This window comes from Anser cygnoides, chromosome 33 (genome assembly GCF_040182565.1).
Source record: "Anser cygnoides isolate HZ-2024a breed goose chromosome 33, Taihu_goose_T2T_genome, whole genome shotgun sequence".
Lineage (NCBI taxonomy): Eukaryota > Metazoa > Chordata > Aves > Anseriformes > Anatidae > Anser > Anser cygnoides.
Genome location: NC_089905.1, coordinates 751,877 through 771,654, shown reverse-complemented (window position 1 = coordinate 771,654; position 19,778 = coordinate 751,877). Strand labels below are relative to the sequence as shown.

The 19,778-nt window shown below is 73.1% G+C and overlaps 2 protein-coding genes across 7 annotated transcripts; both read left to right on the top strand.

The window, feature by feature from the left end:
- The first annotated feature begins 203 nt into the window (after positions 1 to 203).
- On the top strand, positions 204 to 1,389 carry DUSP23 (dual specificity phosphatase 23). Of its 2 annotated transcripts, XM_066986085.1 has the most exons (3): positions 219 to 699; positions 940 to 1,121; positions 1,228 to 1,389. In XM_066986085.1, exons 1-3 carry the CDS (start codon positions 436 to 438, stop codon positions 1,253 to 1,255), a joined length of 474 nt encoding a protein of 157 aa, XP_066842186.1. In that variant the 5' UTR covers positions 219 to 435; the 3' UTR covers positions 1,256 to 1,389. The 2 variants fall into 2 exon arrangements, with proteins under 2 accessions (XP_066842187.1, XP_066842186.1); XM_066986086.1 differs by lacking the exon at positions 1,228 to 1,389 and having other exon boundaries at positions 204 to 699; positions 940 to 1,125.
- A 2,184-nt stretch (positions 1,390 to 3,573) lies between these two features.
- Positions 3,574 to 19,628, top strand: LOC125181234 (transgelin-2). 5 transcript variants are annotated; one of them, XM_066986027.1, is made up of 23 exons: positions 3,616 to 3,886; positions 4,124 to 4,309; positions 6,800 to 6,952; positions 7,265 to 7,416; positions 7,573 to 7,690; positions 7,787 to 7,928; positions 8,134 to 8,279; positions 8,355 to 8,497; positions 8,574 to 8,714; positions 8,813 to 8,929; positions 9,256 to 9,406; positions 9,551 to 9,674; positions 9,756 to 9,931; positions 10,045 to 10,295; positions 10,397 to 10,481; positions 10,798 to 10,968; positions 11,160 to 11,205; positions 11,522 to 12,619; positions 12,736 to 12,887; positions 18,375 to 18,571; positions 18,664 to 18,838; positions 18,928 to 19,030; positions 19,133 to 19,628. In XM_066986027.1, the coding sequence occupies exons 1-23, from the start codon at positions 3,829 to 3,831 to the stop codon at positions 19,272 to 19,274; spliced, it is 4,227 nt and encodes a 1,408-aa protein (XP_066842128.1). In that variant the 5' UTR covers positions 3,616 to 3,828; the 3' UTR covers positions 19,275 to 19,628. The 5 variants fall into 5 exon arrangements, with proteins under 5 accessions (XP_066842130.1, XP_066842131.1, XP_066842128.1 ...); XM_066986028.1 differs by lacking the exon at positions 4,124 to 4,309 and having other exon boundaries at positions 3,617 to 3,886; XM_066986029.1 differs by lacking the exons at positions 18,375 to 18,571; positions 18,664 to 18,838; positions 18,928 to 19,030; positions 19,133 to 19,628 and adding an exon at positions 13,073 to 13,337 and having other exon boundaries at positions 3,574 to 3,886.
- Positions 19,629 to 19,778: the final 150 nt, after the last annotated feature.

The window sequence follows — 19,778 nt, the reverse complement described above, 5'->3', positions numbered from 1 at the left end:
CTGGGGGTCCCAGCCCTGTGGTGCTGGGGGGTCCTGGCCAGGGGGTCCTAGGGGACATAGTGTGGGGGTCCTGACCCAGTGTTGCTGGGGGTCCTGGCCGGGGGGTCCTAGGGGGCATAACCTGGGGGTACCAGCCCTGCGGTGCTGGGGGTCCTGGCCGGGGGGTCCTAGGGGACATAGCGTGGGGGTCCCAGCCCTGCGGTGCTGGGGGGTCCTGGCCGGGGGGTCCTAGGGGACATAGCGTGGGGGTCCCAGCCCTGCGGTGCTGGGGGGTCCTGGCCAGGGGGTCCTAGGGGACATAGCGTGGGGGTCCCGGCCCTGCGGTGCTGGGGGGTTCTGGCCAGAGGTCCCCTGGTTTTGACCAGGGTTCCCCGGCCCAGCCCCGTCCCCAGGGCGCGTGGCAGCGCCGGCCCACGGTGCCGCTCCCCGCAGGCGATGGTGGAGCCCCCCAACTTCTCGTGGGTGGCGCAGGGGCGGCTGGCGGGGCTGGCCATGCCGCGGGAGCCGGGGCATTACCGGTTCCTGCTGGGCCAGGGCGTGCGGCACCTGGTGTCGCTGTCGGAGCGGCCGCCCCCCCACCACGGCTGCTGCCCGGCGGTGCAGCTCCACCGGATCCGCGTGCCCGACTTCAGCCCCCCGACGCCCGGGCAGATCCAGAGCTTCCTGCAGCTGGTGGAGGAGGCCAACGGCCGCGGGGAGGTACGGCCCGGGGGGTGACACGCAGGGGGTGATGCCACGGGGGGGTGGCAGTAGGAGGGAGGTGACGCCGAGAGGGAGGTGATGCCAGGAGGGGGGGTGATGCCAAGGGGGTGATGCTGTGCAGGTGACACCGGCATGGGGTGGTGATGCCAGGGTGAGTGACACCAAGGTGGAGGTGACACCAAGAAGGAGGTGACACCAAGAGGGAGGTGAGGCCCTCCTCACGGGTGCGCTGGCCAGGCGGTGGCGGTGCACTGTATGCTGGGGCACGGCCGGACGGGCACCATGCTGGCCTGCTACCTGGTGAAGACGCAGAAGTTGAGCGGCGGCGACGCCATCCGGGAGATCCGCAGGCTGCGGCCAGGCTCCATCGAGACGCGGGAGCAGGAGCAAGCTGTGATCCAATTCCACCAGCGCTTCAGGTAGGTGCAGCCCCCCCCGGGGGGGCTCCCTGCGCCGATGGGGTCACGGCAGGCACAGCTGTGGGGTCTGAAAGCCCAAATTAAACACGGATCTGCCTCGCCACAGCGCTGGAAAGGATACCGAGGAGGCGTGAGCAGGAGTTTCTCCCCGAGCAGCGTGTGCCGGACGGAGGTCGAAGGAGATGCTTGCTCTGATGCGCTGGGGGAGCCTTGCCCAGCCCTGCGGTGCCGCCGTCCGTCCCGTCCCCCATTAAAGGACTTTCCCGTGGCTCCTTTCCACCCCGTTGTTTGAACAGAACCCCTGCTGCAGCCAGGGACCCCCCTTCACCAGCTATCCAGGTACCGCCGCTCTGCAGTGACCTGGTGCCACCCCCTAACGTGGCCACGGCACCAAACCTCCATCCCCAGACCTCACCGCTCGGTACCCAACAGCCTCCTCAGGGCACCCCTGAATAGGGGATGCCTGCGCCTGCACCCTGAGGTGCGGGGGGCCCCATCCTGGGTCTCAGCCCGCGAGCCCCGGAGCTGGTCGCTCGCCAAAGCGGCGATGCTGCGCGGAGGGCGGCAGCCACGTCAGCGCCCCAGGGCCGGCCCGGGACGTGGACGCTTAAACGGAAGCTTAGCTGGAATTTAGGCATCTCCGTCCAAAAGCCCAATCCTGAAAATCTCTTCTCAGCTGCTCCTAACCTTGGTGGCATTTAAATCCTAAGTGCAAGAAGCGTCACCGTCCCCATTCCTGCGCGCGGGGCACATGGCCGGGAACGCCCGGCACGCACCGGGTGCCAGCGCGGCCCCCGCGCCGCGGGCTGGGAGGGCTGTGGAGGGCTGTCACCTCCACCAGGCAGCCCCAGCGTCCCCAGCCATCCCCCTGAAACCCCAAAACGCCGTCATCGTCCCTCAGAAATGACACGCGAGGGTGGTGGCTTGGGGTGGTTGGGATGGGAGCCGGCAGGGATGGGAGGAGGGTGGCCGTGGGGATGCGGGCACCCCAAAGTGGTGCGGAGCTGCTCTCGGTGCCACCCAGCACCCCTGGTTGGGGTCTCGGGGACCGTCCATGTCTGTCCCCCATGGGTGACACCATGGCCCCAGGGCGCTGCGGCACCACACGGGGACAAGGGACATCTGGGGTCGCTCATCTGCCTGGCCCCATCCCAGGACACGAGCGGCTGCCGGGGGGGAGGCCCCGCGTGGAGGATTTGGGGACACGAAAGGGGACGGGGACGGGGCGGCGCGGTCCAGCCGCGGCGCCTAAGCCCAGGGAGCCACAGGACTCCCATGGGGCTGTGAGATGCAGGAAAGCAGCTTACCCGCAGAATTATTTACTTTAACTCCTCTTACTTTAGCTCTGGCCTTAATAGTCTCCCGTGCGCCGGGGGCCGCGCCAGGCCGGGCCAAAAGGGGGGGACGGGAGGACCCCTGTCCCGGGGAGGGGGTCGGGACGGGGGCTCAGCACCAACATCCCTGACCAGGGGATGCCGTGACACCGAGCGGGACCCGGCACGGCCATGCTTGGCCGGGCAGCCCCGTGGGGCTGGGACACGGGGGTTGTCCCCGCACCGGTGCCCCTGGCACCAGAGCCCCCAGGCTGGCGGGCGGCCCAGCTCCGGCTCAGCTCCGCGGGCTGGGGACACGGCTCCGGTGGCCGTAGGGGACGGGGACGGGATGAGGATGGGATTAGAGGGGTGACGGCCGGGGTGCGAGGGGGCAGGGGGAGAGCCCCGAGGTGGGGACGGTCACGGGGGGCGGCCGGGGGTTGGTGGCGGTCACGGGTGTGCCATGGGGTGGCACGTGTGTGGGCTCCCCGTCACGGGGCTGTGCGCGGTGTGTGGCACGGCACGGCACGGCACGTTACCTGTGTCACATACCAGTGTCACACAGCTGTGTCCTGCACTAGTGTCCCACCCTGTGTCACACCAGTGTCACAGACCCGCCAGTGTCACGCACTAGTGTCCAGTGTCCCACACTGGTGTCACCCACCAGTCCCACACCAGTGTCCCACACCAGTGTCACACACCCATGTCACCCACCAGTCCCACACCAGTGTCCCACACCAGTGTCCCACACCAGTGTCACACCCGTGTCCCACACCAGTGTCACACACCCATGTCACCCACCAGTATCCCACACCAGTGTCACACCCGTGTCCCACACCAGTGTCACACACCCATGTCACCCACCAGTATCCCACACCAGTGTCACACCCGTGTCCCACACCAGTGTCACACACCCATGTCACCCACCAGTGTCCCACACCCTTGTCCCACACCCGTGTCTCCTCCATGCCCCCTCCCATCCCCACTCCCCCAGAACTACATCTCCCAGCATCCCCCGCGGCTCCCCCTCCCCGCCCCGCTATTGGCCGCCGGCGGGAACGCCCGTTGCCAAGGGAACAGCCAATCAGCAGCGCGGAGGGGCGGGGCCCGCCCGCGCCCCTCCCACCGCCGTGGCTTTGGCGGCGGCCGCCCGGTGGCGGCGGCGCGGGGCGCGGAGCGGAGCCGCGGGGTCCGGGGCGGGCATGAGGAGCCCCCAGCGCCCCCCGGCCGGGGCCAGAGCGCCGCGGGCAGCCCGGCCGAGCCCTCCCGAGCTGCGGCCCTGACCCCCCGGGGGACCCCCGGTGGTAGCCGGTAACCGGTCGCCGGTGCCCGGTGACCCTCCCGCCCGCCTGTCCCCGCCGCCACCGGGAGCCGCGGGCCGGGGGAGCTGGGCTATGCGGTGGTGGCTACGCGCGGCCTTCCTCAGCCTGCTCGCCGGCACCGGGGCCGAGGGTAAGGGGAGACGGGACCGGGACCGGGACCGGGAGAGACCGGGATGGGACGGGACGGGACCGGGATGGGACGGGACGGGCAGGACCGGACAGGGTGGGATGGGACGGGATGGACGGGGCGGGACGGGACGGGACGGAATGGGACGGGAGGAGCGGGGCGCGGTGCCACCGGTGCTCCCGGTGCCACCAGTGTTACCGGTGCTCCCGGTGCCACCGGTGTCCCCGGTGCCCCGCGCAGGCAGCGGGCCGAGCGGGGCCGTGGTGGGCCGCGTCGGGGACAGCGCCGTGCTGGGCTGCGACCTGCTGGGCGCCCGCCAGAGCCGGCCGCCGCTCTACGTCATCGAGTGGGTGCGCGTCGGCTTCGTCCTCCCCATCTTCATCAAGTTCGGCCTCTACTCGCCGCGCGTCGACCCCGAGTACCTCGGTAAGCGGCACCGGGCACACCGGGTACCGGACGGACCAAGCACCGTATGGACCGGGCACCCTGCTCGGGACGGATTTGCCGCCCCGCGCCCCTCGGCCGGGCCCCAGCGCGAGGCCGCGGCTGTCGGAGCGCATTAAGCGCGGCGGCGGCAAGGCGCGGGGCTGGCCTCCGTCCCCCGCGGGTCACCGTCCCCGCCGAGGGCCCCGGGGGGTGGCGGCGGGCGCCCCGGGTGAGCCGCGCTCGGGGAAGGGATTTGGGTGAAGCCGCTCAGCGGCGCCGGGATTTGGAGCGAAGCGGGGCCGCGGCGTGGGAGGCCGCTCCTCGCCTTCAAGGGGTGCCTGGGGCCAAGGGGGGAGGTCGGGGTTTGGGGCTGGGCCCGGCCCCGAAGCCTCTGGGATCGACGGGAGGGCAGGACCGCGGAGCGGGATCGTCCCACGTCCGACGGGATCTGGCTCCGCGGCCGAAACTGCCAAAAAAAAAAAATGTGCTGCAGGTGGAGCCTTGACACAGGTAGGGGTGAGGAAGGAGCCGCCGGCACGGGGCCGGAGCAATTTTGGGGCGAGCCGTGGCCGCTCCCCGCTGCCAGCGCCTTCGCTGGTGGCTCCGCGCTGGCTTCGTGGGACCGGCGGTGCCGCCAAACCCCGCGGTGACACCAAAGCCTCGGCACCTGCCTCCCGGAGGCCCCCCGGCTCCCGTTACCTGCGGGAGCTCAGGTTTCCCCGCGGGCTCGCAGCACAAAGGGCTCGGCCGCATCCTGCTGCGCGCTCCCCGCGCCCCGCCAGCCCTCGGCGTCGCCCCCAACGGCGCCACCGGCACCCCAGGGCGCTGCGCCCAGGCTTGGTGGTGCGGATGGGGGCGACAGGGACCCCACGGAGGGGGGCTGCTGGTTGTCACCCTGGCAGCTGGCCCTCGATCCTCCCTGGGGGGGACCCAGGGTCAGGCGAGGGGCCTCCAGGCTCAGCCTCGCAGCCGAGAGCTCGGAGCAGGTGAAGCGGCTCAGGTGTCACCCAGCAAGCCCCTGCGCCACCACCTGTGTCACCCAGGCGCTTTGGGGCACCTCGGGGACGAGGCTGGGCTGTGCCCGTGAAAGCCGCTCGTGTCCCTTGGGGGCGACGGGGCCGTTTCTCCCCCCGCCGTCCCCGCTGCCGTAAACCGGTGCTGGTGGTCCCCAGCCACCGCCGTCCCCTTTGTGTCCCTTTGAATGGCGGTTGCCAGGCGCTGGGGGATGCCGGGCGGGAGGGCAGCGGCGGTTTTGTTGTTTTCCTTGGGTTTTGTTATCGGCCGGGCGCTGGGCGAGGAGGAGGAGGGGTTGGGGCCGGCGCGGGGGGGATTAGGGGGAGGCTGGGGGCGTCCCCAGGGCTCTCGGAGCCCTGCCAAAGGGACCTTTGTTCGGCAGCCTGCTGGGCCCAGGGCTCCCGTCCCTCTCGCTGCTCCCGCGTCCCAGCTCGTACTCGAGGTTTGCTCGCTCTGCCGCTTGGTGCTGCGGGCGCTGGATGAGGCCGAAGGCACCCGGCTGCGTCCATCGGCCCCCAGCCGCGGGGAGAAGCAGATTTGGGGGGGGGGGGCTGGAAGAAACTCGGGGAGCACGTGTCGGTGTGCTGCGTCCGCGCAACGCGTCTCTGCACAGATCCCGTCCCCAAACCGCCCTGCCCGACCAGCCTGCCGGGTCCTGCCGCTCCTCCTCCTCCTCTTCCTCCTCCTCCTCCTCCTCGCTGGGCTCGTCTGGCCGGGTGCAGCACCCACGTGGGGACCTTCGGGGACAGTGGGGACCTCTGGGGACACCGAGCTCCGGCTGAAGCTGATGAGGGTTTTCCAGGAAAACCCTCTTTGTGGAAATCCCCTGCTGCTCCTGGGCACCTCTGGGTGCTCGTCACCACCGTGGCCCTGCCCCGCAGCACGGTCCCAAGGGGCCGCCTCGGGTGACGGCACGCACAGGGCTGAGCCAGGGGTGCGGCGGGGTCCGGGGGTGCCGCGGTGCTGAGTGCACCCCAGTGGTGCTGAGCCTATTGCCCGCTGCATGCCTGAGCCGATTATGGCTCTGATAATAGCCCGGGGGATTAGGGGGCTGCGCTCGCTCTTGCTTGAGGTCCTTATCCTCCTCCTCCTCCTCCTCCTCCTCCTCATCAGAGGGGCCGCCTCGGGGCGAGCACCCCGCCATCGGGCAGCCCCCCCGGTGCCCCCAGAGCAGGCAAGGGGCTCATCCAGACCCCTCAGCACCGCCGGGAGCAGGAAGGTGCGGGGGTGCCCGGCGTGGCCGGGGCTTAGCAGGGTTCCCGAGGCGGGGGCTCCGGGGGAGATCCGAGCCGAGGCTGCGGGTGCCGAAAAGCACCGGGGAGGGGTTTTGGTGGCAGCTCGAGGGCTCTGGGGGAACAGGGAACCGTGCTCGGGGCACAGGGAGGTCCCTGCGTGGGCGGGTGCTCTGCGGAGGTGGTGGCCCTGGGGACGGGGACGTCGCCGAGCCGCCCGCGGCAAACGTTTCTGGCTCGGCAGGTCGCGTGCGGATCGAGGAAGGCGCCTCGCTGCGCATCGACCTGCTGCGCGCCGAGGACCAAGGCTGGTACGAGTGCCGCGTGCTCTTTCTCGACCGGCCCAGCGCCGACGCCGACTTCCAGAACGGCACCTGGATCCACCTCACCGTCAACGGTACCGACGGGGGCTGCGGGCGCTGGGGCCGGCGCGAGCCCAGGCTGCCGCCTGCTCTGCCCTGTGCTGCTCTCGGGGTGCCGAGCCCGGTCTGAGCGCTGGATTTGGGGTGGGGGAGCGGTCGTGGTGCGCCCCGTACCCGCACCCGCTCCGCTTGGCTTTGCGAAATGAGGATGGGGGGAGGATTTCGTCGTCCCCCAGTGCAGGAGGAGCAGCACCTCCCTGCTCCAGATCCCTCCGTCACTGCAGCTCGCGGGGCTGGGGCTGGATCCGCTCGTTCCCAGGACCGAGGGTCTGCGTTTGCCTTCGCAGCACCCCCTACCTTCCTGGAGACCCCCCCAGCCTTCGTGGAGGTGCGGGACCGGGAGGCGCTGAGCCTCACCTGCACGGCCGTCGGCAACCCCCAGCCCGTCGTCATCTGGAAGCGGAGCGACCTGGCCGTGCAGAGCGGGGACGCGGTGCAGGTGAGCACGGCGAGGCGCCGGTGTCCCCCCGTGGGACTGGGGGTGGGGGGCGAGTCTCCGGGGGGCACAGCGACGCGGCTCCACGCGGCTGGAGAGCGAGCCCTGGCCACGGCGCCACGGTCCCCAGAGCCTCGGTGGCCACCGGTGACGTTGCAGGTGAGGAACGGGACGCTGAGCATCGCCGTGGTGGAGCGCGCCAGCGCGGGCACCTACACGTGCCACGCTTCCAGCAAGGAGGGCACCATCACCCACACCACCCGCGTGCTCGTGCAGGGTAGGAGCGGGGCGGCTCGCCGAGCCCTGGCGGCGTCACGGGGTTTTGTGGCTTTGTCCCCAGGCCCTCACTGTCCCCTGCGCCCCCACGCTGCAGGGCCGCCCGTCATCGTGGTGCCGCCGCAGAACGTCACCGTTAACATCTCTCAAGATGCCTTTCTGGCGTGCCAGGCCGAGGCGTACCCGGGGAACCTCACCTACACCTGGTTCCAGGGCAGCAGCAACGTCTTCCACCTCAGGTACGGCGGGGACGTGGTGCTGGGGGTGGCACCGGGGTGGCCGCAGGCTCCTGGCGGCTGTCTCTCGCGGACGGAGGCGCGGGGACCTTGCTGAATCCCCACCCAGCCCACGTACGGGTGCGTTGGGGCACGGTGCGTGCCGGAGAGCTTCGCCCGTCCCGGGTGCCTGCTGCGCCCTCACTCCCACCCTCTCCTCCCCTCGCAGCCACCTCCAGGCCCGGGTCCGCATCCTGGTGGACGGGAGCCTCCTGCTGCAGCGAGCCACCCCGGACGACGCCGGCAAATACACCTGCGTCGCCAGCAACGGGCTCTGGAAGCCGCCTTCGGCCTCGGCCTTCGTCACGGTGCTGTGTAAGAGCCCGGGGGTGCCCCATCGGCCTCCGCGGGGTCCCCAGCACCCTCCCAGCACCCAACGTGTCCCCGCAGATCCGGCGCAGGTGACCACCATGCTCCCGGAGACCCATTTGCCCAAGGGGATGCGGGGCGTGATCCGGTGCCCCACCAGGGCCAACCCCCCGCTGCTCTCCGTCAGCTGGACGCGGGACGGGCACCCGCTGGAGCTGGGCAAGGTACGGCCGCCCGCGCCCCCCCCCCAGCCTGCACCCCGCAGCCCCCCCGACCTCACCCCCGCGCCCTTCCCGCCAGCTCCCCGGCTGGTCGGCGCGACCCGACGGCTCCATCGTCATCGCCACGGGGAACGACGACGCGCTGGGGGTGTACACGTGCACCCCCTACAACAGCTACGGCACCGCCGGCGCCTCCCGGCCCACCCGCGTCCTGCTCAAGGTAGGGGCAGATGGGGGGGGGGGGGGACGGGACACCGCTGCCGCTCCGGCGTGCCGTGTCCCCGCCACCGTCCCCAGCACCGTGCGTGGCTCTTCCAGGACCCCCCCGCCTTCACCGTGCGCCCCAAGGAGGAATACTTCCAGGAGGTGGGCCGGGAGCTGGTCATCCCCTGCTCGGCCCACGGGGACCCCCCACCCACCATCACCTGGGGGAAGGTACGGAGCACGCTGGGGAAAGCCCACCTGGGGGGGGGCAACGTGGCTTTTGTCCTCCCGGGACATCATCGCGGGGGTAGTCCCCGGGGTCCTTGTCCCCGCAGGAAGCCCGGGGTCCCGCGGGAGGGGAGTTTTGCTTGTTTTGCCTTCGGTTCTGTAGGAAACGAGGGTAAAATCCTGCCCCTCTGTTTCCAAACCGGCCCTGGGGGGAGGGATCGAGGTCCTGCAAGGGTCCGGAGGCGTGGGGTCGCTGCGGGTGGGATGGGGACGGGGACGGGGGATGGAGACGGGGACGTCCCCACCATCGGCGTGTCCCTGCCCCGCAGGTGGGCAGCGCAGGGCAGGGCGGCGCCCAGGTGGACGGGAACGGCAGCCTCGTCTTCCGCCCCCTGGTCAAGGAGCAGCACGGGCGCTGGGAGTGCACGGCCACCAACCCGGTGGCCAGCGTCAGCACCGCCACCTCCGTCCACGTGCTGGGTGAGTCGGGCGGGCGGCGCTCGCGGGTGCTGCGCCCCGGAGACTGCGGCAGGGGGGGCGGGGGTAAGGCGTGGAAACGCTCCTGGGCTTCGGTTATCCGAGCTGCCCCCGTCCCATGCGGCTTCTCTCCTCCTCCGGCGCCAGGGACCAGTCCCCACGCCGTCACCAACGTCTCCGTGCTGCCGCTGCTGCTGGCGGCCAACATCTCCTGGGAGCCGGGCTTTGACGGGGGCTACTTCCAGAGGTTCAGCGTCTGGTACACGCCGCTGTGAGTCCCCCCCCGCCCCGGGTGGCCCCCACCCCTTCCGCGTCCCTCGGCCGGGGGCTCACGGCTCCCCCGTCCCCGCAGGGCGAAGCACCCGCCCCGCGCCCACCACGACTGGGTGTCGCTCTCGGTGCCGGCGGGGGCTCAGCACCTCTTGGTGGAGAACCTGCAGCCAGACACGAGCTACCAGTTCAGCGTCCTGGCCCAGAACAAGCTGGGCAGCGGCCCCTTCAGCCAGATCGTCACCTCCGTGCCCAGGGGTAAGAGCACGGTGCCTCGTAGCCCCCCGAACCCCCCCCCCCCCCAAGCACGCGGGAAGCTCCGGTTTCCATCCCTCCCCGGCCACCCCTACCAGCGTCCCCTTTCTCCCCAGGCTTCCCAGTGACCACAGTGCCTCCGGAGCCGCCGGCCATGACCGTGCACGTCTTCCTGTCCCCGCCGCAGGCCCTGACCGCCAACGAGACGTCGCGCGGGGTCCTGCTGCGCTGGGAGCCCCCGGCCCAGCTCTCGGTGGCGCTGAGCGGCTACGCCCTGGAGCTGCGGCAGGACAAGGGCGGCTGGGAGGTGCTGGAGCGCTCCATCCCCGGCACGGAGAGCCAGGTGCTGGTGCCGGGGCTCATCAAGGTGAGGTCGTGCGTGGCCAGGGGGTGGAAGGGGGGTGGGGGGTCTCGCTGGGCGCTCCGCAGCAAGGAGGGGGTGAGGCTGACGGCGCTGTGCTCCCCCAGGACGCCTTCTATGAGTTCCGCCTGGTGGCCTTCGCTGGCAGCTACATCAGCGACCCCAGCAACACGGTGAACGTCTCCACGGCAGGTAGGGGCAGAAACCAAGGGAGGGAGGCGTTTGCCCCCAAACAAAATCCCCTTCTCGGGGCTCCAGCCCCAAAACTAGAGCGGGGGCTGCATCCTGCAAAGCAAGCACCGTGGGAGCGCTCGTCCCCGCGCACGCCTCTCGCGTGCCTTCGGTTTTGGGTAGCAGGGCAGCCCTGCCCAGCGTCCCCGCTGCCAGCACCCCGGGGGGCAGGTCCCTCTGCGGCCCCTGAGGCTTTGCCGTCGCCCGCTGTCGGGGTGCCGGAGGCTGCTCTGGGGTGCTGAGCGGGTGCCGCAGCTCCGTCTCCCGTCCGGCGCAGGCATGGAGGTGTACCCGTCCCGCACCCAGCTCCCCGAGCTGCTCCCGCAGCCGGTGCTGGCCGGGGTCATCGGCGGGATCTGCTTCCTCAGCGTGGCCGTCATCTTCAGCACCGTGGCCGCCTGCATCATGAACCGCCGGCGCGCCGCGCGCATCCAGAAGCGAAGGCAAGGTAGGAGCCGGCCGCCTCCTGCGCCTCCCGGGGGGGCTCGAGCCGCGGCGGCGGGCAGGGAACAGGGCCAGGCAGGGCTGGGGGCTCCTGGGGGGGGCGCGGGGGTGCCGCTGTCTCCTCTCCTCTCGTCTCCTCCTCATCGCCATGCGTTGCTCGCCGTGTGATCCCCGTGTGTTCTCATGACCTTCCAGATCCACCGCTCGTCTTCTCCCCCAGCCAGAAGCCCCCTGCTCCGCAGTAAGTCGCGCCACGCCACGCTCCCCCCGCACCTCGCTGCGCCCCCCCCCCCCCACCCCCCCCATCGTCATCCATCCGCTGGCTTGGGGCAGGGACCGGGAGCGGGGCCGGGCTCGGGGCACCCGTGGGTGCTCTGCTTTCCCCTCCGTGGGCTCGTGTCCAAAGAAAGCAAGCAGGGAGCAGCCGGAGCAGGGCTGCCGAGTCCCGCAGGGCACGGCACCACCCGGGGGATGCCCGACGTGAGCCCCCCCAATTACGGGGGGCGTCCAAAGGAGCCGGCACAGGGATCCCGCAGCCGTTCCCCGTTTCCTTCCAGCCCTTCTCACGGCGCTGGTAGCCCGGCCGGCGCGGCCAAGCTGAAGCTGCAGCCGTCCCCCTGCCCCAGCCTGCGCCGGGCGCTGCTGTGGGGCGAAAAAGCCGGCACCAGCCTGGGGCTCAGCATCGCGGGGGCCGGATCCGGCTACGCCGTCTACGAGAGCCACGTCGGGGAGCACGTCCCCCTGGAGCGCATCCGCCGCGGCCCCGACGGCCGCTTCGTGGTGGAGACCGCCGAGACGGAGAGCGGCTTCGCCCCCCCGCCCCGGGACCCCCCCACACACCGGGGACCCCAGCCGGAGGAGGAGAAGGAGCCCGTTTGGCACCAGGGGGTGGCGTTACGGCCCCGGCCCCCCGGGGACCCCCCAGCACCGGCCGGCCGCCGCCGGGGCCGCTATTTCGGCTACGGCAGCAGCAGCCCCGTGGCCGAAGCGGCCGCCCTGTGCATCGTCGACGTCAGCCCCGTGGCCTCCGCCGCCACTCTGCCTTACAGCCCCGGCCCCCCCAGCGCCCGCTGGGACTCGCTGCCCCTCCAGGGCCCCCCCCCGGACTCCCCCCCGGCCGCCACCGCCGGCCCCCAGCCTTCTGCGGCCCCCCCAGCCCAGAGCGGCATCCTGCAGTACCTGAGCCTGCCCTTCTTTAAGGAGATGTGCGTGGACGGCGACTGGCCCCCCCCCGAGGAACCGCCGCAGCCCCCCGCTCCCCCCCAGCACGCCGGGGGGGGGCCGGACTGCACGGACCCATGTGCCAAGGCCGCGGCCCCCCCCGCCGCCACCCTCCTCCAGCCCCCCAAGCTGCCGCTGGGCCCCGCCAAGGCCTCTCTGCCCGGCCCCCCCGCCTGGCCGGCCCCCCCGGAGCCGCCCCACCGTGGCCCCCCCTGCAGCAGGACTGAAGCCGGGGACGTGGCCCCCCCGGAGAAGTTGCCGCGGGGCAGCTTGACCAGCCAGAGCAGCGGCCGGGGCAGCGCATCCTTCCTGCGCCCCCCCTCCCTGGCACCGTCCCTGGGGGGGCCCGGCCCCGGTACCCCCCCGGGGGATGGGGGCAGCTGGCAGGAGGGCAAGATGAGCACGGAGCCGGCCCCGAGCAGTGCTGGAAAGAGGTGAGGATGCGCTCGGAGGGGCACTGGGGGGTGACAGCGGGGTGTCGAGGCGTGGCGTTGGGGGGGGGGGGGCGGTTGGCGATGGGACCCCCCCCCCCCGACACTTGTCCCCGCAGGAGGGACACCTCGGTGGACGAGAGCTACGAGTGGGACGCCGAGGTGGCGCTGGCCTCCGACCTCCTGGCCGCCCTGCAGCTGTACCGCGCCGGAGCCCCCCCCCGGCCCCTCTCCACCATCGCCCTCCGGGACCTCGAGCGGCGGCAGCAGCGTGAGTGCGGCCCCCCCGTGTTCGCGTGCCCCCCACCCACGGGGACTCAGCCCCGGCCACCACCGCGTTCCGGGGATGGGGGGGGCCTCGAGGCACCGCGGTGACCCCGGTAGGGCTGGGGGGGGACCCCGGGTACCCCTGGGGGGTGTCGCTCGGGGGCCGGACGCTGCCTCTCTCCCCCGCAGAGCCCGGTGGCGGCGGCTCCTCGCCGGTGACCTCGGTGTCGGCGGAGGCGCTGGCGGCGGCGGGCGGCCCCCCCGAGCGCGGGCGGCGCAGGGAGGGGGCCCAGCAGCGGCGGCGGCAGAGGCTGGGGGGCCGCGGGGGCTGCGGCGAGGGCTGCGAGCTGGCCACGCTGCTCTAGGGGACGCGTGGCCCCGAGGTGGCCCCGTGGTGGCCCCGTGGTGGCCCCGTGGTGGCCCCAAAGTCCCCTTGTTTGGGGTTGGGGGGGGGGGGGGAATAAAGAGACGTGAGCGCACCCCGCGGGCTCGTGCACCGGGACATGCACCCACCGTGCCCCCCCCCCCACCCCAGCACGGGGACCCCCCCACCCCATGCAGCCCCCAGCCCCTGTGCTCAGCGGGGTGCTGCGTGTCCCCCCCCCCCCCGGGCCCAGACCCTTCAGCATCCCTCCCAAGTTCCGGTGCCCCCCCCCATCCCCGGTGCCCCCCCCCCCCCGGTATCCCCGGTGCCCCCCCCCCTCCCAGTTACCCCCCCCCATCCCTATTGCTCCCCCCCCAAATCCCCGTTACCCCCCCCATTCTCCCGGTCCCGCTGTCCCCCCCCCCCGGGGGGGTCCCTGTAGCCCCCCCACCCCCGCTCCCGCTGCCCCCGTCCCGCTCCCGGTGCTCCGGATGCTTCCCCCCCCCCCCCCCCCGCAGCCCCCCCCCCCCGGCAAACCGGGCAGGGCGGGGGGCGGGGCCTCGGCGGGGCGTGGGCGGGGCCTGCGCGCCGCGTTCCCTTATATGGCCATGTCGTGGGAGCGCGTCATCGGGGGGCGGGGCCGGGGGAGCTACGTCACCCCCCCGGCGCTGGGGGGGGGGGGGGCTGCGGGGGGCGCCCCGGGCTGTGACCCCCCGGTCACCGCGGGTCACCCCCGGGTCACCCCGGTGTCACTGCGGTGTCACCCCGGTGTCACTGCGGTGTCACCCCTGCACGCCCCCGCGGCGTCCCCACCTCGCCCCTGCCTGTCTCCCGTGCCCCCCCCCCGTGTCACCCCGTGTCCCCTGCCTCGTCCCCAGCCTTGTCCCCCAGGGGCTGTCCCCCTGCCCCCCAGTGTGCACCCGGGGTCCTGCCCCGTGTCACCCCATGTCACCCCGGGGGTCCTGCCCCCCCCCCCCCCCCCGGGGGTTCTGTTCCAGGTCCCCCGCCCCCCCCCCCCCGCTGCCCCAGGGTCCTGTCCCCACGTCACCCCGTGTTCCCCCCCTGCCACCCCACCCCTGTCCCTCCAGCATCCTGCCCCTGCGTCACCCCTGTCCCGTTCTCTGTGCCCCCCCCATGTCACCCCAGGCCTGGCCCCCCCCATGGGACTTGTCCCCCCCCCCCCCATGGGATTTGTCCCCCCCTGCATCACCCCCTTCCTGCTCTCTGTGTCACTCCTCTGTCACCTTTGTCCTCCCCCTCCATGGGTCCTGCACCACTCTGTCACCCCCAGGGTCCTGCCGCTGTCACCCCCACGCTGTCACCCCAACCCTGCCTCCATTCTTGCACCCCCACATCACCCCCCCCTTGTCCCCACCCCCCCGCCGTGTCACCCTTGTCCCCTGGGTCACCATGTGCCACCTCCTGCCCTTGTCCCCTCACCCCAGTGTCCCCCCGCCACATGCCCGTGTCACCACAGCCGTCCCCTCGGCACGGGAAACCCCACCGGGAATCCCCAGGGGCCACCCATGACTGGGGGGGTGACAAGGGGGGAACCCGGCCATGTGGCACCCATGGGTGCAGCAAGGGCTGTGGCCAGCGCGGGGAGGGGGACACGGTGGGGCAGGTCCCCACCATGACAGCGTCCTCGCCATGGGGGTACCAAGGATGGCGGCACCTCGGTTGGGGGGGGGGGGCTGAGCCCAGGCTGGGTTTTGGGTGCTGGGGGGGGGGGGTGGGGACGTGGGGACGCAGCGGCGGTGGCCCTGCCACCCGTTCCGGAGGCAGGCGGTGGCGTCGCGCCGAGGTTTGTTTGTTGTTTTGGTTGAGCTTCCAAGGAGACGGGACGGGGGCAGGCGCCATCGTCCCTCCCCGCCCCGCCTGGGCCACCGCGGGGCCCGGGGCCGCCGTGTCCCTGCGGGGGCTGCAGCCCCCCAGGGCTGTCCCCCTGCCACCACGGCCAGCCTCTGTCACCACTGTGGCCACCACCATGGTCCCCTCTGCCACGGCGGTCGGCTTGTGCCCTGACTGCAAGCGTGGCCCTCTGCCATCGTGGCCACCTCGTCCCAAACATGGCCACCCTGTCCCCACCACGGCCACCCTGTCCCCACCACGGCCACCATGTCCCCACCATGGCCACGGCCACCCTGTCCCCACCGCAGCCGTGTCACAACTTACCACGGCCACCGTCTCCCCACCACAAGCTCCGTATCCTCTGCCACCACAGCCACACTGTCCCCACCACGGCCACCCCACGGCCACCCTGTCCCCACCACGGCCACTCTGTCCCCACCACGGCCACCCCACGGCCACCCTGTCCCCACCACGGCCACCCTGTCCCCACCACGGCCACCACAGCCCCCGTGTCCCCTGCCACCGTAGCTCTCCCGTCCCCTTACCACTGCGGCCACCCTGTCCCCACCACAGCCCCCGTGTCCCCACCGCAGCCCCCGTGTCCACGCCGCAGCCCCCGTGTCCGCCACCACCACGACCCCCGTGTCCCTGCCACCGCGGTCCCCCTGTCCCCACCGCAGCCCCCCTGTCCCTATTACACCCCCACCGTCCCCATTACAGCCCCCCCGTCCCCACCACGGCCACCCCGTGGCCGTCCCGGTGCCGGTCCCGGTGCCGGTGCCGGTGCCCCCGGGGCGGGGCGGCGCTGCCCGGGGCGCGGTGGCGGCGCTGCCCCGTTCCCGGCCCTGCGGACCCGCCCCGGGAGCGGGCGGTCCCGGGCCGCCCCCGGCCGCGCTGACATCAGCCGTGAAAAGGGCGCGGGCGGCGGCATCCGCCACTGCCGCACCGGGACCGCGGGATCGGCGCCGCAGGTAGGGGCACCGGGCACCGGGCACCGGGCGGCGGGCGGCGCCCGCGGGCACCGGGCGGCAGGTGGGGCCGGGGATAAGAAGAGATGGGGATGGAGACCGCCACCGGGACCGGCACCGGCTCCGTTGCGCTGTCCCAAAATGGCCGGGGCCGCCCCGTCCCGGTGCCCCCGGGACTGCCCCGCCCCGCCCGCGGTAACGGCTCCGGGCGCCGCGCCCCGGGGGAGCCGCCGGGACTCGCGGCCGCGCCCGGGAAACGGGACCCGGGTGCGGCTTCCGGCCCCGCCGCCCCGGGGGGGTCGGGGAGGGGGGGGGGGGGACCGGGGCCGCGCCGGGGCTGTGGCCGCCGAACCGGGGCTGAGCCCCCGTCCCCTCCCCGGTGCTCCCGGTCCCCGCCCCGGTGCCCCCCGCGCCGCGCCCGTGGGGTCCCCCCGGGTGGCCCCGTCCCGCGCCGTGTCCCCTCCCTCCCTGCTGGCCGCGGGGTCCCCGGGGTGGCCGTGTCCCAGCTGAGGGTCCCCTCCCTGCTGGCCCCGGGGGGCGGGGGGGGGGGCTCGGGGGACCCCAGGGTGGCCGTGCCCGGGGGCCGGTCCCCTCCCCGCTGCCCTCGGGGGTCCCCAGGGTGGCCGCGTGCTGCCTGGCGGTCCCCTCCCCGTCGGCCCCGAGGGTCCCCTGGAGTCCCCAGGGTGGCCTTGTCCCCGCTGGGCTGGGCAAAGTCCCCTCCGCGCTGGCCCTGGGGGGGGTCTCTGGGGTCACCGGGGCAGCCGCACCCCCCCCGGGACCCCCGCCCTCCTGTGGCCCCCACGGTGGCCGGAGGGTCCCCAGGGTTGCCGCGTCCCAAGGGGCTTTGGGCACGGTCCCCTCCCCGCCACCCCCCGGGGTGCCAAGGGGGTCCCCAAGGCCGGGCGCAGCCCCCGCGGGGTCCCCAGGGCGCCCGCGCCGCAGCTGGGCTGGGTCCGGCCCTCCCTCCCCTCCCGCCTGGGCAAGCCCCAGCTGTGTCGGGAAATCAGCGCTGTCTGCACCAATTTCAGCTCCTCTTTTGTTTCCCAACCCGCTTGGCCCCCGGCCGGGCGCTCCCAGGCCCCGGGGAAGCGACTTTAACCCCCCCGCCGGCGCTGGCTGCGCCCCAGCCCCACGCCCCGACGGCCACGGGGAGCCTGCTTGGCCGCGGGTGGCTCTGGGGCGCCCCGGTGCCTTTGGGGTTCCCTGGAGGCGTCGGGGCGCCCCGGCACTCATCGGTGGTCTCGGGGTGGTCGCGGTGCCGAGGTTTCGCACCGAACCCCGGCTGCTGCCCCGCGCTTTGGGTTGTTTTTTTGATTTTTTTTTTTTAACTTTTCATCCTGCTGAGCCAGGGCGGTTTCACCCCTTGGGGACGCGAGCGCCGAAGCTGAGGACACGCGTGTGACGGGGTCCGGGCTGGGCCCACCCTGGGGGAGCAGCGGGTGCCCTCGCCCCCAGAGCAGGAGCGGGTGCAGGGGGCGACGCGTGGCCCCGCGTGCCCATCACGTGGGCGGAGGGCGTCGGGAGCACCCCGGGGTGGGGAGCACCCCGACCGCGCAGCGCTGCTCCGCGCGGCGCCTTGCACAACCGCCCCACGTGGGTGGCACCGGGCGCGGAGATGCTGTCACCGGCACCCACCCGTGGGGGACCACCGGGCTCCGGTTGCTCTGCCGGGGTGGGGACGCAGCCCCCGGGGGGGGGGGGGGGCAGGATGAGGCCATCGCCCACGCCCCGTGGAGCCGGAGCCCGAGCCCTGCGGGACGGGAGCTGGGCACGGCGTCAGGCTGAGGCGATGGGCGCCGTTCCCGGGGTGGCGTGGGGCTCCCGGGCCGGTCCCGGATCTGGCACCCGTCCCATACAAACGGGGCAAGCTTCGCAAACAAGCTTCGACCGGCAGCGAGCTCCTGCCAAGTCCACGCCTCGGCGGGGCCAAGCCGCTGGGATGAGGATGCTCAGGCAGCCGGGGGGGCCCTCGGGTGGGCACGGCGTGGCAGCACCACGGGGCTTCCCTTCGGCTGGCGTGGGGGACACCGGGGGAGACCCCAAGGCGCACGGACCGTGCACCCCAGCCCCAGCAGGGAACCGGGAAGGAAGCGGGGAGGGCAGGGCAGCACCCAGGCAGCGCCTGGCACGGGCGATAAGGCTGCGTGCCGGACATCCAGCGAGCCTGGCCGGGCAGGATGCGGCCCCTGCGGCCAGCTCGGGCGCTGCCACGCCGCTGGGAGGTCCCCGTGTCACCCTGCGTCCCCAGGGGGCTGCAGCGCTGCGGGCACGGAGGGGCCGGGGCTGACGGGGTTCCCGGTGTCTGCAGACCCCCCAGCCGTCGGCATGGCGAACCGGGGACCGTCGTACGGGCTGAGCCGGGAGGTGCAGCAGAAAATCGACCGGCAGTACGACCCCGAGCTGGAGCAGGTGCTGGTGCGCTGGATGGTGGGGCAGTGCGGCGGCGACGTCCCGCAGCCCGCGCCCGGCCGCGACGGCTTCCAGCAGTGGCTCAAGGACGGCACCGTGAGTCCCGGGGAGGGGTGACCGGGTACTGGGGGCAGGGGGGGGAGCGGTGTCACCTCCCCTGACCCCCCCCCGCGTGTCCCCGCCGCCAGGTGCTGTGCCGGCTCATCAACAGCCTGTACCCGCGGGGCCAGGGGCCGGTGGCCAAGATCCAGGCGTCCACCATGGCCTTCAAGCAGATGGAGCAGATCTCGCAGTTCCTGCAGGCGGCCGAGCGCTACGGCATCGCCGCCACCGACATCTTCCAGACCGTTGACCTGTGGGAAGGTGAGGGGCCGGGGGGGGGGCGGGGGGCCAGGGGGGACACCCCGCTGTCCCCAAGGGGCCGGTGACAACCCCGCGGTGGCACCCGGCAGGGAAGAACATGGCGTGCGTGCAGAGGACCCTGATGAACCTGGGCAGCCTGGCGGTGGCCAAGGGCGACGGGCTCTTCGTGGGAGACCCCAACTGGTTCCCCAAGTAGGTAGAGGGGCTTGTTGGGGGGGGCGGGGGGGGGGTGCGGAGAGGGGGTACTGGGGGGTTTGGGCACCCAGGGGGCCGTGACACCCGCGGTGCCCGCAGGAAATCCCAGGAGAACCGGCGCGTCTTCTCCGAGGACAAGCTGAAGGAGGGCCAGAACGTCATCGGGCTGCAGATGGGCACCAACCGGGGCGCCTCGCAGGCGGGCATGACGGGCTACGGCATGCCCCGCCAGATCCTCTGAGCCCCCCCCCCCAACCCCGCCGCATCCCCGCCCTCCCCCCCCCCCCCAAGCCCCGCCACCGCTGCCCCCCAAGGGCCTCCCGGCGCCGGGGGGGGTCCCCAACCCGCCTCGCCCCCTCCCCGTGGACCAACCGGCTACTGGGGCCGTGCCCCCCGCCCGGGGCCGCGGCTCGCCCGCCTGCCAGTATTTCCAGGACCAAAGTTTCGGTTTTTTATAATTATTATTTTGCTCCAGGGGGGGTAGGGGGGGGGCGGCCGCGCCGGCCCCCTGCCTCCCACCGCTGTGCCTTGGGGGCCGTGCTGGGGAGAGCCCCCCCCCAGCTCGCTCCAATAAATGGCCCCCCTCTTGTTTCCAGCTGGGGTCAGCGTGGTGGGGGACTGGGGGGGGGGTCTTTTGGGGTGGGGGGAGGGCGGGGATGGGAGGGGGCATGGGGCCAAGACTGACGGGGAGGGGAGACCCCAGGGGGCTGGAGGTGGACCCCGTGTGGGGGGGGGAGACATGGGG